The 27641-nt window shown below is 43.7% G+C and overlaps 1 protein-coding gene across 3 annotated transcripts in view; it reads right to left on the reverse strand.

Annotated features, from left to right (window-relative positions):
• Positions 1–24946, reverse strand: part of FBXO11 (F-box protein 11) — a 74427-nt gene extending 49481 nt beyond the window's left edge. For 2 of the 3 annotated variants that reach the window (XM_050314556.1, XM_050314555.1), the window contains exon 1: positions 21852–22245. In XM_050314556.1, the coding sequence (XP_050170513.1) occupies positions 21852–21963 (112 nt within the window). In that variant the 5' untranslated portion in view covers positions 21964–22245. Of the gene's footprint in view, positions 1–21851; positions 22246–24854 lie in introns of those variants that run through there. The other variant, XM_050314557.1, reaches the window with a different exon arrangement.
• Between the last annotated feature and the right edge of the window lie 2695 nt (positions 24947–27641).

Below are 27641 nucleotides of genomic sequence, written 5' to 3' on the forward strand. Positions count from 1 at the left end.
CAGGAATCCTGTTTTGAGAGCCATTAAAAGACAGATTGAAAAAGCCATCAAAAATAAACCCTATGCTAGAAGGCCACAAGGACCTAAAGACGTTTCAAGAAGCAGAAATGTTCTTTATCACTATGCCAAAAAAAAAATCTAAGATTATCCAGAAGTTACGTATTAAGATGGTCAGTTTTCTCCTTTCATGTCTGGACACTTCCATCAGAATCCATCTGCCTCATGTATTTTCTCTCAGATATAGACACAAAGCAGGGTATTTATAGACCAAGATACTCTGGAGAGTCAGTGGACAAAACATATGCAGAAAAATAGGGAATCATTAAACTCCTTTTCTGATTATTTTACCTACATTTCCTGATTTTTTTTCCCCAGACAAAGATTCTAAAAAAATTGAAAAAGACTGATAAGAGACTATTCAAACATGTCAAGATGTGCCATAGCAGCTGCCCCACAGTGAGGTCCCCCCTCCATCCCATGGCTAGTGCTGAATATCCCTCAACCCCCTTATTCCCAACAAACCTATGCAGTTTGATCCTACCCCTCTCAGTACTTTTTAGCATTAACAAGGGTTGAATATGTACAGAATAAAAATGTAATTTTGTGCATATGCACAGCTGTCGAGCATTCTTCTGGAGACAAATCTGATATATATACACAAACACATTGTAAGAGCAGAGTCACAGGTGTAGAGACCCAAAACAGTTCTGAACACACTGATACACCAGAAAAGATGAACCCCTCTAATTCAGCCAAACTAATCTACTGGGCCACAATACCTCGGCTGAGAGAGCTGCCACTTCATAATATTAATTTATTCTGGGTTTTAGGTCATCTGACTATATCCTTTAAAGGCTGCAGAATAAAGAGTATTAACATTGAGAAGGAACATCATATTACAAACAAGACAAAGCTTCAGATAAGTTCTGGATGTCAAATAATCTTACAGATAATTATCTCTTCTGGAGGACAAACTGCTCCAAATATTTAAACTAAAAAACAAAGACTTCCTTGGTCCAAAACAATGCACAAGTTCACTGAGCTTACAGCTGTACACAAATAAGGGGAGAAAGTGTTTAAGCACTGGAAGGACATTAGAAAAAAAAGTTTCCATAAGGAGACTTTTCTTTTTAATCATGAGGGTGACTGAGAGTCAAGACAAGTTGCCTGGAAAGTTTGTGGAGTCTCTAAACTAAGTGAACCCTTTCCAAGACAGCCATGGCTTTGCTAATATGGCAAAGGCAGAAGGCACCATCAGAGAACAATTCAATCACTGATCCACCATTCTCGTCAGACAGGTAAAAGCTCTCCCACTTCTGCTCAACATGCCGAGACTTTTAATATTTACCTTCCAGATCTCCTATTATGTGGCCTTACCACTACACTGGAAGTCCAATCCAACTGCTTTGTTACAAGCCGTAAGTTTGCAGTGCATCAGCATCTCAAAGACCTCGGCCCATTCTCACTCTGCTAAGTACTCCATGCTTCTAAAAATCCCAGACATCATGACATTAGGCTACAAACAGACCATAGCACTGTAACATGTTGCCCAGAGAAGTTGTGATGTCCCATCCCTGGAAGTGTTCAAGGCCAGGCTGGACAGAGCTCTGAGAAACCTGGTCTAGTGAAAGGTGTCCCCACCCATGGCAGAGGGGTGGAACTAGGCAGATGCTCTTCAAGGTCCCTTTGAACCCAAACCATTCTATGATTTTCAACCACACAAATGTAAAACTACAGAGCTTTACAGGGCTTACACTGCTACATAAATGTGGGTATTTTCTACACTGCTGTTGCTATGTTGCCAAAGAATCCATATCAAAACGTATTTTTCCAGTAAGAAACCTTTTATGAAGAAACAATATTTCAGTTAAGTCAAAACATCCTCAGCACAGTAATTTAAAGCTTTGATTAGAAGTACTAAAACATAACTTGGTAAAGTGTTCAGCAGTAATTGAAACTCCCTCCTTCTCTTAGATTTCCATAACGTATAGCTTATCTCAATCCTTCCCAAGTGTCAGACTGAGTTTCATATCATCATCTTCCTGGCCCAGAGGTCTGAGAGGGGCAAAAAACCCACCACTACCATGCATTCTGACTGAGTTAGGTTGTAAAGCATCCTAGGGTACTTCTACACACCTGACCAGGCAAGTGAAACACCACTAAGTCTTTACAAAAACACTACATTTATTTAAAAACAAACAGATAAAGGGGCTAGCAACTCGTGAGGTATTTATAACAACAACAACAAAAAAGCTATTTTAGAGTTGTAACAACCTTTTAACAAAATTGAATGCTGATGAATAACTGATAGAAACATCCTTTCCAATTTAATTATATCTACAGAAAAAAAATCCAAAGAGGTTAATCTCAAAGGCAATTTGCACAAGAGGACTCAAGCTGCTTCCCTCTTCACCTTTCCAAATTAAAGACTTTCCCAAAAGGTAATGAGGTATTTGTGTTTACCTGGAAGGAGAAAATGAAGAAGTAAAGAAACTACTGCCTGTGTAATCTCATTTACACTGCTCAAACTTGTTTATAACAGAAATAAAAGCTTTGGTTACAGAGGTACAGAAGATTTATCCCTAACTGCTAGAGCTGAGAAAGAAAGCAAGAAACTCCAAGACATCCAACAGACCTTTATTAAGAGAATTAAGATTTCAAAATTAAGTTCTAAGGTGTTAACAAGTACATGTTGAGCTCTCCTGTGGCTCAGAAAGAATGAAGAGAAAAGTGTACCAAGCTACGCTCCCTATGATTTTTCATATTATTAAACATTTAAAAAATAAAAAAAAATAACTAAATCAAGAAATGCTGCTGTACCAATTCATGGTTTCAAGGATCTCTGCAACTGTAAACTGAAGTATGCTAAAACACATGCTGGCTGAACAGACTGTAAATCTCACCTGCTAGACAAGACTTCTCCAGAGAAAGTCAGAGTAATAATATATTCAACCTCCTACACCTTCTCTCTAAATTACAGTCAATTTGCTAAAAGCGAAGCCACACGCAATCACTTTCCCTTACAAACTATGTTCTCAAACTAATGAATCTACAGGCTGCACTAAGATGGTTATATAACATGAGTAAATTGAATTTATTTTCCTGACCCTATTTTCTGTCAGTCTTTGTAATCATCACCTCAGTTTCAGTTTCCTTCATCAAGTCATCCTGTCACAGTTTCACCTGTTCTGAACTCACCAATCTGACACACCTAGGAACTACTCAATTGTTCCACTATTATTAATTTGCTGTAACACCTGGAGAAGCAGCCAAGTTAGTCAGTCACTTCACACACTTACAGCGGGGGGGGGGAAACCCAAAACTTACCCTGAAGAGCTCGTGAACATGGTTGCAAGCAAGGCCAGACCAGAAGAAAGCAAGACAAGTAGGCATGTAGAGTTTGTTTTTACAGTAGCAGTGTATTGACCATGCAGTGTTTTGGGGTTATGTGAACATTGTTCACAGCTCTGTCCCTGCTGGTTTGTTTATGGCCATCTCTTCTCCTAACTGATAATGTGGGATGAGATGATTTAAGAACTCTGCCCTCAAAAACTTGCTTGAAGCTGATGGAGTCAAACCAGAACTGGGTGCTGCCATCTTGACATACTCCACCCGATTCATGAGTTAAACGATTCATGTCTTCCAAAAGTAGGCAGGGAGGTTTAAAACACATTCCTGCTTATATTCTTTCACCTACTGCTTCTTTCAGACATCACTGCTATAAAGCAGGGTTAGAATAAGTATTTTCTATGAACTCATTTGAATTTAAATACTATCAAAAACTGCTGGTGAAAATAAAGGAGTATCTAGTGAACTACAGTTTCCAATGTTTGATCTGAATTACTTTACCTTGTATTAACACTTAGGAGATCAATTCAGTACCAGAAGTCCTTAATTTCATTAATCACATTTATCCCACTTGCAAATTATGCAGTCACACTCATTACCCTGCAATTGACACTTTCATAGGACAGTCACCTTCTCCTCCCAGCCCAAAGCAACAAAAGTATCTTGATGCCAAAGAACCGTACAAGTGCTTCAGAAACGTAAAACCCCCAAAAGGTCTTTGGGCAGCAAAGAAAACACACAAGGCCACAGCTTCTATGCTGCCAATTAAGGGCTGGACAAGTGGGTATTATTCAAATCCTGTGAAACCAAAGGCTTGCAGCCAGCACAGCTTGAAGGCAGGCTACACAGAAACACCCAATACACCTGGAAGAGCCCTGTCACTGTACAGTAGCTGGCTGACAGTATTTTCTTCCCTTAGATGTCAGAGCATATGCCACCACTGATGACTAACAAGTAAGGAACACAAAGAAATTTTGGTGCATCAGTCAAACCATAGCTGAAAAACTATGATGCCTGACATCAAATCAGGTTGCTATCTTTGAAGTGTAGTACTTAACAGTCAGTGAATTATTTCATGTTGGTATTGTGTGCATTTCTGACACTGGCACAAAACGAGAAACAGGCCAGAGACTGAACTATGATGGAATGAATCTTTACTTCCAGTTGACAGACAATAGACACTAGTAGCAGATGGATGCATTGTACTATCCACAGCGATATTCTAGGAAAAATATTATAGTAGGTGGAATGTCTAATTATGAGCAGAAATCAACAAGTAAACAAAACTGAGACATAACCATAGAGATAATCTCCCTCAACAGACACCTCTCTTGTTTTCAAGTATAGAAAAATATTTCCAGAAAAAAATATTCTACTTTATATCTTAGACTCTCAAAGGACTTACAGGAAGTTCTGTCTTTGGTGGAGGAAAGTTCAAGACCTCTGTCAAACAGCAAGAGCTATGCATCTGTACATACAGACACTAGACAATTTAAAAAAAAAAATTAAACAAAAAGAACCAACCTTAAATACTTAGAGCAGGAAGAGTCGAGACACTTCATTCTGCTCCTGTCTTTTCACATTTCCTGCGTAATTTAATCCTGGAGAATTGCAGTGCTTCAGGGAACACTGGTCAATGCCAACAGTTCAGCACCAATCCAGCATTAACCATCACTTCTACAGACAAGAGGTTTTTATTGACTATCTAGCATCCTTAGCTGGAAGAGAGCCTCTTTGAAGTATCTAAGTGTTCCTAGAGGAAAACCCTGCATGCAAAACATCTACAGACTGATGATACCATCCTTTCACAGTCACTCCACATCCACCTTTTCTATCGATAGGGTAGCGAGACAATAGATGCAAAGTTAGAACAACAGATCACAGCAAGTTTCAAGTCCTACACACATAGAATGTGTAAGACACAAAAAAGCCCCCCATTACACAACTACATTTATCTAGTCTGTCATATTTGAAGTGCAAGCACAGACAAAAGCAGACTCAGTATCACTAAAGACTCAAAAGAAGGCAATCCTTCATGAGTTGCTCTTAAATCACAAGCATTCAAAACATTTTTAGCAAGTGAAATGTATTTTGTGCACTCAACACCAGGCATGCTACATGGGGCTTGAACATGGCTAAGTCCAGCCTACTATTTTCCCCCCAAACCAAAATATACAATACTCCTCAACTACTAACTATACTCCATCCAGTTCAGCATCCTTAGATATCTATTCTCTGTTTTTCTACCAGGAAAACCAGGATATACTCTCTGTTCTAACATGCAGCAAAGATACTGTACAAGTGCATCGAGCTTTGCCGTGTTCCCTGCTGTACTCTGGTTGAACATAGGGAAAATTAGTCATCTTTGTTACATTCAAGATCAGCACACCCACAAAAATTGACTTAAGATGTATTCTAAGCAACTGTCAGATTGAATTCTTGACATGTTTATTCTCAAACTATAGCTAATTTAAAAAACCAAACGATTCATATTCCATAGAATGAACAAATAAACTTCTTGTATTAGAAATGCCAGTATACTTATTGAAGTACTTTATTGATATGTAACTTTAATGACAATTTTGCACAGAATACATATTTTAAGAATAATTCCTTAAAATATTGCATCATGTCTCACCATTCTGAAGTTAACCCAGAAGTTACCTACAGCAACCTTTACTCATTTTCCTCCACATATACCAATATCCATCCTATACAGAGATGCTATAAATATACATTTGGGTTCGCTTTCTGGGGGTTAGTTGATTACTGAGTTTTTTATTCACAGCCTCAAAAACTAGTACACTGGCAGGAACAAGTGTTGCTTTTAAGAGCTTTCATCTTAGTTGATATGTGGGTGATCTAGCAGTCCATAATCCTCAAAAACAAACAGCACACACACAAACACCCTCTGTGAGGAACAGACCGCAAGCAATTCCAGGCTTCGCATACAGGTAAGAGGCCAACAGCTCCTTTAAGCAAAATACACCTATTACTTTTAATTAAACATATAGAGATGCAAATCATACAAGACCAGCTTGAGCCCTGATATCAATAAAATGAACAGAAACAACAAATTAGATACTTTCTGATCAAGTGCACTAGTCAAATGCAGGTATCAGAGTGAAAAAAAATTACACACTTATAACAACCTAGACTGCGAGAGTAAAAGTTGTATTTAGAGCTCAGACTAGACTTACTACCAGGCAGTAAACTGCTGAAAACATACAATGAAGCATACAAAACCAGTATTGTGCTAACAAGACCTAAAGAGCAGCAGTTAGGTAAAAGACTAAAACTATCTTTCATTGCAGGAAAGCCTTCCATATTCCAAGGGCAAAGAACTCTTTATGGCTCTAAATGGTGCCATCTATGAGTAAGAAAATGCTGGCATTCCTGCAAACAAAGCGAAGAGCTGTGAAATAACGTAGCAGGTTTTGAAAATTCTGTTAATCATATTTCACACTTGAGAGCCAGTCCCCTCAAAAGAAGAACAAAAGAAGTCATGTGCATTTCAAAACCAAAATCCAGTTTGGCTACTTAAGCTTAGATTTTTAGACAAAAGAAAAACCTTACTAAAATATTTTTTGTGTTCTTTAGGAAAGAAATGCGAAATGAGAGCAGTTTTCCCTTAATGAAAAGTAACTGATTGTAGCTGAAGATCTGAAAACCTTCAGCTATGACAGCATTGGGAAGAAAATCCTCCAAAAGAAAAACTTCTAGAACAAACACAGCAATAAAACTGTCAATAACACAAATGCAAAAAAGATCTGGTTTGATGTCTTTAGTGGACAAATACAGAGCTGCAGTCATCTTGAGTAAAGAGCATTTAAAAGTTAATTTTCATCTTCTTTAAAGCCAAACCTTACTGTGAACTAGTTGCTTGATGTATACACTGAAGGGTTCTGGTTTCCCAGCAAAAAAGACACTTGAGATAAAAAGGAGGGGAGGAAGAAGTCGTACCACCATCACATTCCGCCCCACTCATAACCACAAATGACAACGGAAACTGGAGGCCCATGTGTATTAAAACACAAGTTAAAAACCATTAAAAAAAATAATACCCGGACTACCCCCTCTAATGGAACAGCCTCGGACAGGAGTTACCAACACAGTGTAGTCTCTGTGTATCTACTGGGAAGCATGGTGCTTGAGTACAGGTCAAAAGCGAGGCACTAAGTCATGGACTTGAACATCTCAAAACACAGATTATATCAGGCAAGTCCTTTATCAAAAATAATTACATTGGAAGTAATTTTGAAAGTGCCACTAGAATTCATTTTGCCAGTATAAATGAGTACAATAGTTTGTCAGTGCCCTTTCTGGTACTTACAGTTGTAACATTTCATTCCAAGTCATTACAACTTTATTTTTTTTAAAACCAACTGTATTTTTCAGATTGAAAAGTACAGAGAACCAAATATAATTTCCTGGAAATCTGAAGCAGTCATTAAAGTCAAATGCTTCTACCACATCTAAAAGCAAAAAAAAAAAAAAAAAGCTAAAAAATATATATAAAATAATAATAATAATAAAAATTGCTTTTCCCTAGCAAATAACATAATTTAGTAGGACAGCTCTACAGAAAAATTTAATTCTGGACTGTTCTCTGAGCTATATGTAGCAAAGAGGAGATGCTTGAGACATGTTCCACTGCACATTCGTAAGACTCCAACCTTAACAGCCTGGGAGCCTTATCAATTATTTCTAGACATGACTGTGAAAGGCACAATCAACACTGACAGATTCTGAGGCCAAACCAGTGTCTCTTACCAGCACAAAGTCAATAAACGCACGTTTTACATACACCCTCTAATGGTCTCCGGTTAGTGGATGGAAAAGTGTAGAGAAGTGGACAGAGCACATGTATACCAGGTACCATCATCTTCATAAGGGTGATTTAGAAGAGCCAGCAGCAGGTTCAAATTAGAGCAGAATATCATCTGCACCAGTCCAGATGATGGTTGAGTACTAAGAATCCATTGTTCAAGTTATCCTCTCCTCCCAGCATATCACCTGGATGTATGGGATGAACAATAGCAGTTAAGACTTATGCAAGAACCAATGTAAATCCTGGGCTCCCTGAGACTTCCCAACACCACTAAACTATCAACTTATTCCTTGTCTTGAGAAAACAAAAAAGCCAACCAATCAACCAAAAAGAGAAGGAGCAGTACCCCCTCTTTCAATAAAAATATTCAAAGTATTTCAAACTAAAAACCATATATTGTTTCGCTGCCAACTGCAGTGTTTTCTCCAGCTGCTTATTCTCCTAACTATTACCTTTTATAAACTCACATAGTCTTCCTCAGATAAAATGTTAAGTGTTTTTTTCTCTCTCTCTGTTCACAGCAATGTGCCCATATGATCGATACCATTCAGAGTTCCCACATCCTTAGTCAGGAGCCTGTACAATAAAGTTTCTAAAGAACTAGTGCAAAATCCAACTGTTTGAATCTTCCACATGATCTGTAGGTTCTCTCTCAATGTATTTCCTTCAGCATTTGTGCTTTCACAGAGTAACACTGTATTTCAGTAACAATGTGTAATTTTCTTGTCCCATATGTGTACAGTTCAGTGCACCCACAGGCACACCTATGGCTTCATAACTGTCATGTTGTTTCATCTGAAAACACAAAAAACAGTCTATAACAACACAGAATGCAAGTCACACAAATGTAATTTATTTTCACAGAAATGCCCACGGTTCCTATTAGGATTTTTTAAGCTAATTGCACAAACAATTAAAGCAATCCCTACTCTCTTCCTTACCCACTGCTCTGACTGACACACAGTGGCATATTAAAAAACAAGTCTGCCAGCCAAAGCAAGCCTCAACCCTGCCAGCTGCCCCTTCGAATACAAGTTGTTGCCCCAATGACAGATGGCCACACAGCTCACTGGCAATGCAAGAGCGGCTGCAGTTTTCAGCCCAGCATAATTAAGCCAACTGCAATTCCCATTTACCTTAATATGCTGCCCTAAAAGATTAAAGCACTACCACAACCATGATCTGAGCCATTCAGTGATCCTTGTCTTGAACAACGATCAGCTGGGAGCACAGGATAAATGACAACCAAGAGCAACAACTCCCAGTACAACCATCCAGTTTTTAGCCTAGGACAAGCTGAGCACTAACGTAAGTCTGGAAAGAAAACAGGTATTGTACCAAGAGAGACTGTACAGTCCAAAACCAGACTACCAACCACAGGAACCCATGGGCATCATGCTCAATCCCATGCTTTGTCACAGATATGTTTCCATTATAAAGATAAACCAATTATAGAGTACAATAGTGCCAGAAAGGAGAGTATAGACCTTTGTCCACCAGCTCCTCACACAACAGGCAGTGATTGTACTGGTACACCATCATTAAAACTGGGAAGGAAGAAGCAAATTCCTACTGATAAAACCCCTTTTGGTAGCCCTTTGCAATGACACTGCTTAAACCAACAATGAAACTACGCCTACAGACTTCACTGCTCACTTTGGGCAAGATACTTAATTTCTTCACACTTCCATTTCCCACTGCTGAAGTCAGAACAACGGCACTTCAGTACATCCCAGGTGTGCAATGAAGACAGCTACAGACATGACTGGAAGCCCATAAGACACAGGACTTCTGCAATACAAATATCAAAATCAGTAAAACAAAGGGGATCCTTTACCAGTAGCTGAAATTACTCCAGGTCATCGCTACCATTAGTGTAAGAAGTGCTGGGTTAACAGCCATTTACTCACATTTACTGCAACCCTAATGCAAGACCTTCAGGCAGAAGGGGAGGATTAAAGTTGAGTGCACTGATTAGTATTCTTTTTACATCACAGAATGCTTGAACAGCTCTTTCCCAAATAAGAGCATATACAAGAATAAGGACCTCTGTGAAAAGATCAGTAAGTCAGGAACCTTCTGGACTAGAAACTGCTCATTAGCCTCACTCCAACCCACAGCAAGGCTGTTACCAGAAATACTGAAAGAGGAAACAAAGAACCACTGAATTATTCTTCTCATTTTAAAAGTTAAATATATAAATATATGTCTAATCTTAAATGGAAAAAAAAAAGAAATGTCTTATTTAATTTAAACACCTCAGATCATTAAGTCTTCTACAGAGAGTCTCACTAACACAAATTTTATCTAGGTGGGGGGATTTTTGCCAGCCAGGTTTGCAGTAAGGGCTACTTAAGAATTGTCTCCATATATGTGAAAGGTACCTGATGGAAGGGAGATGCATGCCTTGGGAGGAAATGTGTCCCTTAGCTGTTTTAATAAAAAAAGAGCAGGTTGATTCCTTTTTAACTGAGCTACAAAACCAACACAAGCAGGATTTGTGGATACCAAGTTCTCAAACATCGCTATTCTGATCTATCCCCCTTTGCCCCTTTCTCAAACCATATACTGATTTCAAAAGCTAGAGGAATTAAAATTAATTTTCTGTAATATATTTGGCTGCTTCTGTAGTAGTAATAAATCTGGGGGAAAGACAAAATATGTTCCAGAAATCTTACCAAAGAAATCAGGCTCAAGCAGTGCCCCCAGCCATCACAGTGCACACACAGGATTTAGATTTATATTACTGAAAAATATAACCTTCCTGCCAATAGGACCCTGCACACAAATAACAAGAAAGAAATTATTGTGAATATTTAACGCTCAGCATATACACATGATTTTAGTGACTACATCTGCATCAAAACATCATGAAGATACTAAAACAGACCACTTCTTTTTCTTACTATTTAAAACTTGCTCATTGTGAAAGTGGTAATTATTTCCACCATGTAAGTGACAGAAAGAGTTGAACATTTCTGTCATTCACAGCCATTACAGCACTACTTCAACAGACTACCTGTTTGCTAATAGTCCTAGCCCAGAGGAATGCTGGAAGGTTGGCTGGAAGGCCAACCTTGCTGCTAGGAAAGAAACACTGGGATGGCAACCAAATATATTTAGTCTGAAAAATCAGCTAATGTTCTTGATTCCAAACAACTGTACAACATTTCTAAATCACACATAAGCACAGAAAAAAAAAATACACAGGCAGCTCATAGCACTCTTTGTGATACTGGTCATTGAGACAAGTGAAGTACAGTCAGCAGAAAGTCAGTCTGCTGGGATTTACCCAAGACATGGCAATGAATCCACTCTTATAGCATCAATGGATGGTAGGTATTGCTTGACAGGCCTCTGAAATAGAGGAGTTAAAAATCATGCTTTTTCCATACACTACTCACGTTTAACTTTCATTGTATTAATATGCATAAGAGCAACCCAGAGCAGAGGACACACTCAAATCTTCAATTTCTCAAAAACTTATCCAAAATATAGGCTGAAAAATTAATGAAGTGAAAACAAAAACTGATCTTAAACTGGACCGCCACTTTGATACCAATATTGAAATTTTCAAATAAAAATTTGTTTTAAATTAATTTTTCATTCTTCTATTTCTTTTTCCCACATTTTCACAAATTTACAGATTTCAACATTAGCATGACCAATATATTTTCCTTTAAAATTACATATAAAGTTATGATGTCTATAACTGAAAAATCAGAATAATTTCATGTCCTCCTCTTCTAGCATTTAAAAAACAGGTTTAGAGGAGATGGAGCTGTCAGTAAACATTATTTGTTGTTAAGACTTTTAAAGTTAACAAGATCAGAAGTTCAAGCATTACTTAGACAAAATGGGAAATACAGCATCACATCGACACATTTTGACGACTTGATTTTCAGAACGGAGCTTCATTAGACACCCACTGAACTTACTCAGGTATGCCTTTTTCAGTTCTTAAACCTTTTAAATTAAGGTAAAATTTGACAATGGCAAACATCCATACTGATACTGTCAAGTGTATCAGGAGATTATTGATCACAAGCTGCTGAATGAGCAGCTGCTGCTAAGAAATTTGGCAAGGTATGAAAAGGGTCTAAACTTGTTATCAAAGGCCACTTGAAGTCACTCAGATATCACTCGTTATCACAATCACACCCATTCTTCTTCTAATCATCCAGACAGCAACAGTAGCCCAAAGCATTAATCCTCTCTCCTCCCACTGATGCTCAGCTGGCCAAACAACTCTTGTGTTGAAGGAGGTTCTCTCAACAGCAATCTGAGGCACATACCTTAGAGGCTCAATTACTACAGAGCTTTGCAGTCTTAGAAATGCAGCCAGAGAGGAAGCTCCAAATTAATAAAATGGGGGTTGGAACTAGATGATTTTTAAGGCCCCTTCTAACCCAAACCATACTATGATTCTATGAAAACAATTCTTCCGTGATAGAAAATCAACTACTCGTTTTCATATACTCAAACCCTCTGGATCTTTGGTCTTCCAAGATGGAGCTCAGCTATCTCCTGTCCTTATCCATGGTCTTGACGAGTGCAGTTGCAGTCAATACAGGTCAAAACAGGCAAATGAAATTTCAGAGCACACCCTTGTTTCTTTTGAATAACTGATCTCCAATGACCATGGAAGAATATAAGAATCTTTCTGCTAAAGAAAACGGTCACAGATCTTACCACCTTCAGAGAAGGGTGAAGTGTCACATCTTGCCCACGACTAATGTAACAACCATCTAAAAGTTGCAGTCCTTCCGCCTTCAAGACAGCAACAACCAAAGGAAATAAACATTAATTTGAACGGCTACTACATACAATTTAAACTGATGACCCAACAACATTTAGGTCATCTTTCTGGCCTCTTGCTTTCCCAATAGTCAGGAAAAGCTGGTTGAGCAAAAAAAAAAAAAAAGCATTCCATTTTGTTCTCAGCTCTTAAAAACAATGATTAAAATCTGAAGTTTTCCTATGCTTCAGCAGCACAACATTTTCTCCAAAGGTATGGTGACAAAACTCCCAACTCTTTATTTTTCAGATGACTATAGTAAGTCTGCACCAAGACCTATGTCTCAAGATAACTGAATTCCAATTGTAAAAAGAAGTCACACATTTCCTCTCACTTTTTCAAGTACAACAAGCTTGGGAATTGTAAATTTTACATATTAACTCCTAGAAAAAACTCTTACTGACCAAATAAGAATGAAAAATGGGGAGGAAACTTTGTTGTATGCACATAGGATCAGTAGTACAGTAATTAAGGAAAGAGATTCACCTGTGGAAGAAAAGGAAATGTAGATGCAAGAGGCAGTTCTGAGTTTCTGTTTGGGAGCTATAGGAATTCAGTAAGGCATCAAGACAGGGTGACGACATCCGACTACTGAAAAATGTTTTCCCATAAGCATTTAAGCAGTATTTTAGATTTTTAACAATTATTGATGAACCAGACCGGACTGGATTTTCTATTGCAAAATCAAATTTCAGATAAGAACTAAGCACCAAAAACAAAATCAATTGTTTTACCTTTCCTGTCATTTCAGATCAAATTCAAGTGCCATTTGTAGTCAATGGGAATCTTTCAGTCAGCCAGGATTTCAGCAGAGTTTGAGTGAGAACATCAAAAATCATTCCTGCAGTGTTAGAATTATTTCAATTACCAAGCATCTTCTGAAAGAACTCAAGTAAAATCTAATTCTTTCAAAACAAGAAAGAAGTATACCAACATACTGTGAAATAAACAACTTATTTGTGGTGTTTTAAAATCCACTAATAAAGCTTTTGTAAGGTCTGCCAAAGAAAAACGCACCTGGCAAGTGTAACATCTGACTGCTTTTCAGGGTAGCATCTTTGTAGGATTCATTCCTTCAGAAATGCATGGTCTCAAAACAGCAACAACACAAGAAACTGGCGAAGTCCTCATCTTACTGTTGTACAGATACAACCCAAACTAGCTGGGGGACAGAAAACGCATTATTGTTTTAGCCATGGCTCTCCAGCAGGTCTAACAATCCACATGGAGAAGGGAGTGCCTTGCAAGAGCATAATGAAAAAGGGTCAAGCTAACTCAAATTACCTTCCATTTGCCACAGGCTAAGAGCATACACATGAACAATTACTGTGAATCAGATACCACAGATCAGCTGACATATGGTAACCTGTCATCCTACAATAACCTGTCCAAATACAAAGATAGCTTGAAATTCAGACCGGCTATGGAGCTACTCTCCCCTATTCAGAAAGCAAGACACTAAACCCTTGAACCTTTGCTTCTGGAGGTATAAGTTGAAAACAAGAAACAGAAAAGAACCCACAAATGAGAGTCCTTTAAGGTAAACAGGCTGTTTCCAAATACTACAAACTGGGATTACCAAAAGGAAATAGTTACTGTAACATGACCTATTCATGCTAACCAGCCCTTTGGTATAAAAGCAAGAACACAGCACGATGACCATGAGACTGCAAATTCAGCTCTTCTGCTGGTATGGACAGTGGTTATTTAAAACAAGTCTAGGAATTCCTACTATGGCTGTTGATTTGGTCTTTTTGCCATGTAACAGCAATTCACAGTAGGACAAGAATCAAACTTTTCCTTCCAAAACAGTGCTTCCCTCTCTTTTTTTTCCCTTCCCTCCCCAGGAGTGCTTATTTCTCTATGCTTTGTACCTACCGAGCTCAATGCAGTCAAGCAGCACACAAGAACTAAGGATAAGCTTTATACGCTCTACCAACACCAGACTGGCACTCACATGGTAGAGCTGCACAGCTGAATCAGTTCTTTGGAACACAGAAGAAGTTGCACAAGAACATAAACACCCCTATTATTTTGATATTGGAATACCAATATGGATCTGGTATGTATTGGAATGATATCTCTAGACACCTGTGGAATAACCTACATAGAATCCAGAAGGTACAGCTGAGAACAGAAACAAACCGAGGAGCCTCAGTGACAAGGTTTCTAGGCAGAGCACAACTATGCAGCAGCTTGAGCTCCTAGAACAAAGCAATGCCTGAACTCTCACATCAGAGGGACTTGACAAACCTGGCAACGGAATGGAAACTGCAGGTTTCTGTTACAACAAACAGTAGGTTTCATTGTATGTACCATAGCAGGTACCTTAGCACAGAGCCCCAGCAGCATTTCAACAGCTCCTCTCAAATGGAAAGGACGATCACCAGGTGTCGTGGAAGGCTCCAGTCCCACATGACAGCCAAGGGGATCTAACAGTGAGCTGTGAGGACAAGGGGCAGTCCCACTTCCTTCCCCCCATTCCCAACTGCGTACACACCCACGGAACTCTGCAGTTAAGACAGCTCACACGGCAAAAACAGCAGATAACTACTCAGGGTGTTTTGGAGGTCTAGTTTCCGTGGTGACATGGTTCAGGGAATTAAAAGTGCAAAGGCAAGGCAGAGGATAACAGCATGGAGCTAGAAGCAGGAATAGAGGGACAACCCCTTCCTCTAAAAAACAGGTTCTAAAATTAGTTATCTTGTAAAAATGCAACTAAAGGATTACCTTAGAGGAGAGCATAAAAAATAGTCCCCAAAAGCCTCCTGCAAAAACTCTACATTTTTTAAGGTGTTTGTTCCTTGTCTATGTCCTCCCAGCTTCTACACATGGATGAACCATAGTTTAAGAACCGACAGCAGTAAAACCAGCAAAACTCTGCTACTGAGAAGAACCACAATAACCACTATGCAAGTTACCTTTTAAGAATGATTCCAGATTTAGAGATTTTAATCACCTCAAGAAGAGTTCACTAAACTTTCTAACAGGAAGTACAATTTAAATGATAGATTCCTCTAGGGTGTCTTCTTTACCCAGGAACCTAGGAATGCAGATCTTGCTCTTCTCTTTTACAAAAATTTAAAAGTAGCAATATATTATAAAAGCAGAATTTTGATGTTCTGTAATTGCACTGTATGTTTTAATTAGCTTTCTTCCCCTTCCACCCCAGTTTCATTAAGAACTGAAGGACTCAGACTAAAGCTCTAGGTTATATTCATATACTACAGCTTAGTACCATGAGCAATAATAAAATTCACCGAGTTTGCTTCCCCTCCTATCCAAGTGCTGAACAGAGAAACAGCACATAAGTAAGAAACAAACAGAAATACTTAACAACCTGAAAACATGAAAGGATTAGGTAATAACGAAGTCAACTGAACAAACCTCTCATTTTCTCAATTTCTGTTTGTTCAGTCAGCTTGCCTGCACTTTTACAGTCCACATTTTGCACAGATCTGTTTTCTTCTCCTATTCCACCTGTTGTAACGTATAAGGCTAAACATATTTAATCACTATCACCAAAATTTACATGCTACCTCCTCTTCCTAGTAGACCAAACAGTTCACAGCCCATAAGAGGACATTTAAATGCTGCCACAGCTGATGCACCTTACAACACCCCTGGTGCATCCTCCTTCCCCTTACATCAGGGACCCAAACAAGAGTGTGGGCTAAACAAGTTGCCCCCACTGCAGTGGCAACTCCCTCTGGTTCCCACCTGGCCTCTGGAAGATACACCTCCGTGTATGTGCAGAGTTAAGAGTGCTTAATGTGCCGAACAAACACATGGGCACAGTGGTGGCTCTGCACAGGCACTGCACATTCAGCACTTGCATGGCATACCAGACTTACCATGCTGGAGAGGGAACTGCCCATGGAAAGCAAGCTGCAAGCATGACATTCCCAAGCAGCTGATGGGCTGACAAAGCATTCACAGTGCTCCAATGCTATGCATATACATTAAATCCTTCATATTCAGTGCATATAATGTTTTTTATGCTTAGTGCCCTGCACACCTGCAGTAAAAGCCTGATATACATCGGACAGCTCTGGTCTACTCTTTTAACTGTGAGTGAACACTACCGTGTATACCAAGAATATACTGTGTATACCACTTGATTTTGATCTCTCTAAATCAGATAAAAAACTTAAGAATAGACACTTGCCTTACATGAAGGACAACAGAGGTACACAGATACTCCTTTGTATGATGCAAAATCAGGCTTTGGAAAACAGAAGTTGTACTTGAAGAAGTTTACCGATTTACCAAGTTTACCGATTACCAGGTTTACTGATTCTAAACTTTTATCTGTAAGGCAGACTTTGGAAACTTCTCACTGAAGAAACAAGAATTGCATTTCCATATGTAAATGTATCTTTTTGCAGCCTAAGATTCTCTTTCAAGAAATACAGAAAAGACTGGACTAGATTTCCTTTCACCTGGAGCAACCGATGCCCAACCTGCCTTCTTGCCATAAGGGATGAACTCACAAAAACTGAAATGCATTTAAGTACTTTGATGCAAGTCTGCACACTTGCTTCAGAATAAGAGTAATTTAATTCAGTTACTGTTACTGCCCTGCACATACCAAATAAGCCCTTTGGTGCACACGTTAAAAAAAATTTTTTTAAAAAATCATATATAATCATGCACATGCTTACACACACGCATTTGAAATGCAGCCAAATAAAGAATCTTACCTTTCCTGAGATATTTATCTCAACATTACAAAATTCAATCGTTGTGAGCAAGAACTCTACTGGAGCTTAGTTTTTACATGTTTGTGTCTTACAGCCTAACCTACTCTTTCTCCCAGTACGTCAAGCCCTCATGTCCCCTATGCAGACAAATGACTAATTCAATTACCTTGTGTGCTGACAGGCCAGCTGGTTGCTGCTTCTTGGCATGGGTAGAGAGGGTGAGTTATAAATGTCTTTCCCTCATTGTCTTCGTCCTCTGCCCAGCCAATAATTTCCACAAAACTTAACCTCACACCCCTTTGTCAACTTTGGTTGAAATGAGCTAACAAGTTCAGAAGTTGCAGAGTGACAGACTGTATGGGTGTACGTATCTTGTTTTCCCTGCAAAATGGGTGGGGGGAGGAGGGGAAGCAAACTTGCAAGGTAGGTTTACAGGCTGCACGTATTAAATTTGCCTCAGCTCCAAAAGTACTGACCCAGCTTAACCCAGTCTAAACCTGAGCTGCCACAGTCCCACCACACCCACAAGCATTCAACGTTATCCCTTCCCTTGTACCAACACTTGTGCCAAAAATCAACCTGGGAAAAAAAGTCAGTCAGCGTTTGGCGCAGGCAGGTCTGGAGCCAGCTCAGCGCCTGTCACATGGACTTCGCTACCACGTAAAAGAAACGCGCAGGGCTGTGGCAGAGGCAGCTGCCACGGTGCTGCATGTTTGGGACTCAACAGCACACAGGATCCAATCCTAAAAGCACTTAATTCCAGACATGAAGCTCAGAACCTCATTAGTACCATATACAGCGCCGTGCTTCTGCTATAGAGAGGCACATATGCACTAATGGAGTTATTATTTTGAGAAGAACAGGAACAAGAAAAAAATATTCATATGATAGCTCTGAGGTTGACAATTTTAGCTGCATTCTGGACAAGATCTTTTTTTTTTAAATAAGTGCCTAACCTCTTCTTCCTAAAACTGTAGCCAAACCTATACACTCAAGGAAGAAAAAAAAGGCGTTATAAGCAAATATAGGAATATTTAAACACAGACATCACCCAATTCAAATCTCCTTTCGGGTAGACCTTTGTCCTAAAGAAAATGGAAGGGCACATCTATTCTGTATCCTTCATGCAGAATTGCAAAACCACTGAATAAACCACTGGCAACACCACTGGTGACTGGGGAGAGATCAGGACAGAGAAGGTAAAACAGAAGTAGCAGAGTGTAGCCAGAGTGGCTAATTTAGATGGAGGGAGGTGTGAAGAGCAGAACATAAGGCAAAACATCTTGGGAAGTATATCCTGATGACATCTTATCTTGGCTGTACAACACAGCGAGTCTGGGGGAGAAAATGTTTTTATCTACAATCATTTATGATCTCCCTTCCTCACCATTCAGAATATGGGTACAGTCATTGTTTATCAATGTATAATATAGAGGAATGATTATGAATCCATAGATTTATTCTTATTACATATATAAAATGAGAATCACTTCAGTATAAAATGCAGCTTTGCACAATTTTTAAATCCTCACAAGGAACCTTTGATGGAGGATTTTTATAAAAGCATTTTTTCCCAGTGATCTATTTATTAACAACAGGAGTCACAACTTGATTTTTACCCAGTGGTGAACATGTAACAGCTGTTACACAGTTGTAAAACACTGTCTACTTACACAGCATTAAATAATAAATAAAGCTCAAGACCTAGTACATGTTTTACTAAGCAATCTAATGATATGAAACAAGAAGTTCCAAAGATTAACTATGTGCTGTATTATCAACTCTGTTTCATGATATTTGTGCATATAAGTACTATGCTGTAATATGAAGGAGGAAAGAAATTAAAAATAACAAAGAACAATTTTCATTTAATCACAGCTGCACTCACATTATCTAGTAACTGTTTTTTTTAACAAATTGACATCTGAGTTCAATAGAAACCCTTTCCTAATAACTTACACTGATTCCTTTGTACAGCCTTTTTGAGGATGACCTACATTGACTGGGAATAAAGGTGAAAAAAGTCACCACTGACTTGCGTGGTATAATCTAACCCCAGTATATTGGCTTTTAATTTAGTAGCATTATTCATTATCCTTTACTGTAACAGCCTTCATGAAGCAAGCAAAGTCACAGGTAAAATTGGAATTACCTTCTAGATACAGAGATCAGACCTTGCAGGTTCTGAGATAGAAACAGAAACTGCACTAGAGACACCCCAAATGTAGGTGGAACACTAATGACAAAAAAACCAAATGCTGTTAATACATTTTTGGGAAAGTGAGACCTAATGCAACTGACCTTCAAAAATGAAAGGAAAAAGCCAGCAGTGATCTATGTGGAAAGGTAATTTCCATAAACTGTGCAACTTGATTTTGTTCTAATTTCATCACCACTGAATGGTAAATAGCACTAAACAATGTAAAAAAAAAAAATTAGGTGAATCTAGAGTGCCAGAAAATGTCAGAGTAATACAAATACATTGTACATTGCAGCCTCACATTTTAATAGGGAAAGTTTCTGCCTGTATCTTTAGCAAATTAATAACACATGAACAGTGGCAGTCCAATATAAAACTGAATAATCGCAGTATTTAATCCATAAGCACATCTTTCCAGATGCCTTTTAGAAGTTGTATTTTCATCTGTTTAAAAGAAAAAGTAAACCATGAGATTGAAAAAAAATCTATATTCTGTATATGGAACACTGATGACGAAAATCCTCAGTTCATGGCATTGAGAGGAAGAAGTTTTGGGGTTTTTTTGGTTTTGTTTTGCTTTTTTATTTGTGTTGTTTTCTTTTCAGTGTCAGTATACCAGAGAAGTCATTTTAATTATATAATTACTGAAGATTTTGGAAGGTTTACACAAGACCCATAATTGGGCATAAGACATCACATCCTCTGGTTATATACACAGCAATCTGGTCTGGGTAACATTCTTTGCTCTGACCAATGCGTGCGGAGGGGGGGAGGAGGAAGGGGGGGTTAGGAATGGAGAATTAAAAATACTTCCTCAGATTAAATTTTCTTTAGTTCATTTGCTTAAAATGTTATGATTGCACAAAAGACACTAAAATATTTATCGCGACACATCTCCGTAGTTAAAATACCTTGTTCTCGATGTGATATCCTAGATACTCAAACAAAAGACATTCAGCTGACAATGAAGCCCTTTTTTTTTTTTTAATTTTAAAAAGGCATTTGTACACCTAAAGTCGCACCACGGATCAGTCTCCTTTATCACGCCGGAGTTGTGGCAGGTAATGCATAAAAAATTAAAATCCAATCCACCAGATAAGACATGCAAAATGTCTCCTCCAATCCCACCCCCATCTCGCCTTCAGAAAAAAAAAAAAAAAGCCCAGCCACCACCAGCCCTGCACATTCGGAGCACACGCACAGCGGCACCCCCAGAGCCACCGCTGGGGCGACAGCGCCAGGGCCGCGGGGCCACCACCTCCGAGCCCCCCCGCGCCCCGCTCCGGTCTCCATTAGGGGCGAATCCCCCCTCGCCGCTTCCTCATGCCCTCACACAATGGTGCTTTCCCCCATTAGCTCCGAATTGTCAACATTTTCGCGCTAGGCCCCGGCCGGCTGGAGCCGCGGGCGGCCTGAGCCCCGCTCCGCTGCGGGGCCGCGGGGGCGGCGTGGCCGGGGGGGATCAATGGCCGATGGGCCGCGGCCCCCGGCCGCCGGGGCCGGAGCCCGAACTGCGCAGCAGGCGCGGCGCGGCGGGCCCGGCCCCGCGGAGCCGCGGCCAGAGCCGGGGCCGCCGCCCCCGGACACCATTTCGGGGAAGGTGCCGCTGAGAGTCACCCCGGCACCGCCGACCCCCGCCCCGCAGCCCCCCGGGCGCTCTGCCCCGAGCTCCTCGGGGACCCGGCCCGCCGCTCCCCGCGGGGAGGCACCGGCGCTACCGGGGGGCGAGGGCGGCTCGCCCGCCCGCGGTCCCCGGGGACGGGGCGGGAGCTCGGGGGTGTCCTGTCCCGAGGGGCCGCGGGCGACCGGCTCCCCCCTCGCCGGCCGGGGAAGGGGCCGAGCCCCCGCCTCCCCCCGAGCCGGGGCAGAGCCCGAGCCAAACAAAGCGCGGCCTGAGCGGGAGCCAAGGGTGAAGCAGCCTGGGCTTTTCCTGCCGGTCCCCGCGCAGGGCGGGCCCCGAGCCCGGCTTACCCCGATCCCCGGCGGCGGCGGCGGCGTTGTTCCTCTCCTGCTGCTGCTGCTGCACCGGGCGCGGCCTGGACACTCGCCTGGGTCTCCTGTTGGCGGCTCGGACCGAGTTCATTTGCCGGCTCGTGTGGGCGGCGGGAGGGGAGGGGGGGAATCCTCCGGCAACCGGTGCCTCGGCGGGGACGGGGGCGCTCGGAGGGAGCCCCGAGGCGGCCGCCTCGCAGGCGCGGAGAGCAGGGAAGGGCGGAGGGGGGGATCTCCGGGCGCGGGTCCCGCCGCCGCTGCCGGCTCGCTCGAAGGCAAAGGAGCCGCCGGCTCTCCCAGCGCTGCTGTGGGGGACGATGGCGCCGCGCCCCCCCCGTCCCGGCCCCCCGGCGATCCCGCGGTCCTGCCCGGCTCAGGCCCGTCGCTGCTCCGTGGCAGGAGGAGCCATTGACACCGCCAGGGACGCGCTCGCGAGCGGGCGGCCGTTGGGCGGCCGCGCTCAACCAATCGCCGCGCCCCACACAAACGGCCTGCGGCGGCGCGGCCAATCGGCGCCACCGTACTATGCGGCGCGGGGTTGGGGCGGGCGGGCGGGCGGTGCGCCGCGGGGTGGGGCGGCGGGGCGGGCTATAAAGGGCCGGGGCGGCGCGTGAGGGGTGGCAATGGCGGCGCTCGGGCCCGGCGGGGCCGTGAGGAGCGGACTGGGAGCCGGACCGGGCACCGCCGGCACAGGAGGGACGGGGCCCTGGCGCCCGCGGGAAGGCTCTGCTGGGGCCGTGTGCGATGAGGAAGGGAGAGGGACGGCGGGCGGCTGGCTGGCTGCCTGGCTGGCGAAGGTGCCTTGTTGTGGTGCCGTGCGCCTTGGTAACCCTGCCTGGGATGGATTAGCCGCGCCGCGAGCGTCGGCTCGCTTCGGCTCCTGGCTAGTTGTTAACCACTTTTCCCTCTGAATTGTGTATTCCTTGGCCGAGTGTGCATGCTCGTGTTTGCGTTACCTTTTGGTAGTACAACAATAAGTTACTTATCTTGGGCTGGCACTTTCAGGCAGTGTGCGAAGCTTCTCCTGCTTTATTATATTTGTCGTGTTTGGTGCTCATGGGGGCCTGAGCACTTAAAAAAATGGTTGAAGTTAGCTGTACTCTTTCCCACCCCCACCAACCCCCAGAAATCAATTAATAAAATAGGTGGCAAACTCAAGCACTAAGGGAAGAGTCTACTCTTTGTAGGGTTCCTCACGAGTCAGCTTCTAATGCTGCAAAGGTGGATTTGTGTGTAGTCCTACTTAAGCTAAGCACTGGGAGCTTCTGAAACCAAGGGCCATTGTCTGTGCCTGGAAGGGGGTGGAGGCTGGGGGAGGAGACTTGCTCTCTCGCACTGCCGGGGTGAGAGGCTGCTGCGGGCTGCAGACACTGCCGGGCTCCTTTGTTTCTTTTCCTGTCGGAGGGAGTTTCTGGCGGCTGCTCTTGGCTCACCTCTGGCTGACTACAAGCTCTGCTTACAACGGACCCTAATCAGCTGAAGTTTGTGAGTTTTCTTCCATTGGGAGAACTTTCTGTTTTATTGCTGTTGTTCCCCCTCCCCCTCCCCGGTGGCAGCCAAGGATCCAACAGCGCCACCTGGTGACGGGCACTGGACATTACAAGTTCAACTCCTTCAGTGATCCAACAGCGCCACCTGGTGACTATAATAGGACACTACAAGTTTTTTACACCTTCAGTGACCCAACAGCGCCACCTGGTGAATGGTACAGGACATTACAAATTTTGCATCTCCAGTGACCCGACGGCGCCCCCTGCTGACTGTGGTTGGAACAGCACCAAAGGGTGCAAGAAATTGAACTATTTCTTTTTTTTTGCCGGTTTATCAGTTTTGTTCTTGAAGGGGATTATTGGTGGGTATAGGAGTATTACTTAGTTATTTTACTTGAGTTTTTTTTTTTCGTGTTCCTGTTAATACACACATACCCTTTAATAAAGGGCTGTTATTTTCCCTTTTCCATAATTTGTTTTCCTTCAATTGGAGCCTCTTAATTTTGGATTTATAATTGTTTGGAAAGAGAAGTTTGGGTCTTTTCCTCCTAATTCATCCTCAGCAAAAGACCCTTGTCTCATTTAAACTGGGACACCAATCCACCAGATAAGACATGCAAAATGTCTCCTCCAATCCCACCCCCATCTCGCCTTCAGAAAAAAAAAAAAAAAGCCCAGCCACCACCAGCCCTGCACATTCGGAGCACACGCACAGCGGCACCCCCAGAGCCACCGCTGGGGCGACAGCGCCAGGGCCGCGGGGCCACCACCTCCGAGCCCCCCCGCGCCCCGCTCCGGTCTCCATTAGGGGCGAATCCCCCCTCGCCGCTTCCTCATGCCCTCACACAATGGTGCTTTCCCCCATTAGCTCCGAATTGTCAACATTTTCGCGCTAGGCCCCGGCCGGGCTGAGCCGCGGGCGGCCCGAGCCCCCGCTCCGCTGCGGGGCCGCGGGGGCGGCGTGGCCGGGGGGGATCAATGGCCGATGGGCCGCGGCCCCCCCCGGCCGCCGGGGCCGGAGCCCGAACTGCGCAGCAGGCGCGGCGCGGCGGGCCCGGCCTCGCGGAGCCGCGGCCAGAGCCGGGGCCGCCGCCCCGGACACCATTTCGGGAAGGTGCCGCTGAGAGTCACCCCGGCACCGCCGACCCCCGCCCCGCAGCCCCCGGGCGCTCTGCCCCGAGCTCCTCGGGGACCCGGCCGCCGCTCCCCGCGGGAGGCACCGGCGCTACCGGGGGCGAGGGCGGCTCGCCCGCCCGCGGTCCCCGGGGACGGGGCGGGGGCTCGGGGGTGTCCTGTCCCGAGGGGCCGCGGGCGACCGGCTCCCCCCTCGCCGGCCGGGGAAGGGGCCGAGCCCCCGCCTCCCCCCGAGCCGGGGCAGAGCCCGAGCCAAACAAAGCGCGGCCTGAGCGGGAGCCAAGGGTGAAGCAGCCTGGGCTTTTCCTGCCGGTCCCCGCGCAGGGCGGGCCCCGAGCCCGGCTTACCCCGATCCCGGCGGCGGCGGCGGCGTTGTTCCTCTCCTGCTGCTGCTGCTGCACCGGGCGCGGCCTGGACACTCGCCTGGGTCTCCTGTTGGCGGCTCGGACCGAGTTCATTTGCCGGCTCGTGTGGGCGGCGGGAGGAGGGGGAATCCTCCGGCAACCGGTGCCTCGGCGGGGACGGGGGCGCTCGGAGGGAGCCCCGAGGCGGCCGCCTCGCAGGCGCGGACAGCAGGGAAGGGCGGAGGGGGATCTCCGGGCGCGGGTCCCGCCGCCGCTGCCGGCTCGCTCGAAGGCAAAGGAGCCGCCGGCTCTCCCAGCGCTGCTGTGGGGGACGATGGCGCCGCGCCCCCCCCGTCCCGGCCCCCCGGCGATCCCGCGGTCCTGCCCGGCTCAGGCCCGTCGCTGCTCCGTGGCAGGAGGAGCCATTGACACCGCCAGGGACGCGCTTCGCGAGCGGGCGGCCGTTGGGCGGCCGCGCTCAACCAATCGCCGCGCCCCACACAAACGGCCTGCGGCGGCGCGGCCAATCGGCGCCACCGTACTATGCGGCGCGGGGTTGGGGCGGGGCGGGCGGGCGGTGCGCCGCGGGGTGGGGCGGCGGGGCGGGCTATAAAGGGCCGGGGCGGCGCGTGAGGGGTGGCAATGGCGGCGCTCGGGCCCGGCGGGGCCGTGAGGAGCGGACTGGGAGCCGGACCGGGCACCGCCGGCACAGGAGGGACGGGGGGCCCTGGCGCCCGCGGAAGGCTCTGCTGGGGCCGTGTGCGATGAGGAAGGGAGAGAGGGACGGCGGGCGGCTGGCTGGCTGCCTGGCTGGCGAAGGTGCCTTGTTGTGGTGCCGTGCGCCTTGGTAACCCTGCCTGGGATGGGATTAGCCGCGCCGCGAGCGTCGGCTCGCTTCGGCTCCCTGGCTAGTTGTTAACCACTTTTTCCCCTCTGGAATTGTGTGTATTCCTTGGCCAGTGTGCATGCTCGTGTTTGCGTTACCTTTTGGTAGTACAACAATAAGTTACTTATCTTGGGCTGGCACTTTCAGGCAGTGTGCGAAGCTTCTCCTGCTTTATTATATTTGTCGTGTTTGGTGCTCAGCTGGGGGCCTGAGAGCACTTAAAAAAAAATGGTTGAAGTTAACTGTGCTCTTCCCACCCCCACCAACCCCCCCCGAAATCAATTAATAAAATAGGTGGCAAAACTCAAGCACTAAGGAAGAGTCTACTCTTTGTAGGGTTCCTCACGAGTCAGCTTCTAATGCTGCAAAGGTGGATTTGTGTGTAGTCCTACTTAAGCTAAGCACTGGGAGCTTCTGAAACCAAGGGCCATTGTCTGTGCCTGGAAAGCTGAAGTGTTATCTGGTACAGAATGTAAATAAATGATGGTAATTAAAAACACATTAAGCAGGAGCTTGTTTAAAGCTGACAAATGAAGGTATAATATAGCTATAGGAAATGACAGCTTTTTTAAAAAGATCTTTTAAAAACATTTGTACTTCTGCTTCTGAAGCAAATGACATTGACATTGTAATTTCAGGTTCACATCAGACCAGAAACAAATGTATGCTCCTCTTGTTAAGGAGCATTTTTTAGACTTACCATTTTGTTGCCTTGAGGAATGACTAGAGAAACAGTGAAAGATGTTTTTCCCTGTCTGAGAAAAGTAATTCTTGCCAAATTCTCTAATAGTAGGGAAAGAAATAATGAACTTAAAACTCTTGTCAGAAGAACTTCTTAGGGAAAGACAACATAAACATCACTCTGTTTGGTGCCAGTTTCTGTCATAACAATTGCCAGGTTAGTGTACTAAACATTCTGTAGAGCTACATAATTACATGTACATATCATAAAAATATTTTTGATAGCATTGTGAAAGTGCTTTAACTCTCAAATAGAAAGAATGACCCCACCCAAGAATTGTGCTGAACTTGTTGTGTCATGGTTAAGGATATCTCACATCATTAAAAACTTAAAACCTTTAAAATACACTATTTTGGTAGTTTAAATGCATTTCTTTTCAGCTGTTCTAGTTGTGCTTTCTTCACCAAGCAAATGAATTCTTGGTGTCATAAGATTACACAAATTACTTAATATGAATATATTCCAAATTTTTAGGAATTTTCACCTAGAGCATTCAAGAATCTAAAGTTTCTGATATTAAAATGTCACTGAAAACTTGAATCAAAGCTGACTTAAAATCTTCTTTAAAACTCTTGAACTAGTTTGAAACTCAATGATCTCTTGACCTAAAAAAAAAAAAAGGCATTTTCTGTAATTAGCTTTTTAAGGTCCAAAGTGTGGTCTCACTGACAGCCAAAATGCATTGAGGGCCATCTATAGAAGGTTATGGGGAAGTTTGTAACAAATGCTTTGAGTTGATGCAATAAGAAGCTCATATGCTGAATAAGTCAGACTCGGTCAAGTTACTAAATTAATTAGCGGTGCACAAAAAGTGAGCATTCAATGGTTACTTACAGGGCATGGAGTAAAGAAACAGTCACAATGCTTGTCTGACACTCCTAGCTGTGCTTTAGAAGGCCAGACAGTAGAAAGCCTGAGAACTCATCAGAACATTATTGACCAGAACTCTGTATCTCCTCGCACAACCATTAAATCTATCTTGTCTGATTTGTGATGACTGGGACTTGATCATCATAATTCCAGGTTTGTATGTCAGTCTTTAATGTGTTATACTTGGCCATCCTGTGCCTCCATTGCTGCTGTAAAGCCTCTGAGAAGAAAAACAGAGTTCTCTGATGGAAATGGCACCAAAAGCCCAAACTAATAAATAATTCAGGCTTCATTGTACTGACC

Source organism: Myiozetetes cayanensis, unplaced genomic scaffold (assembly GCF_022539395.1).
Source record: "Myiozetetes cayanensis isolate MyiCay16 unplaced genomic scaffold, myiCay2020 scf2-11, whole genome shotgun sequence".
In the NCBI taxonomy this organism is placed as follows: domain Eukaryota; kingdom Metazoa; phylum Chordata; class Aves; order Passeriformes; family Tyrannidae; genus Myiozetetes; species Myiozetetes cayanensis.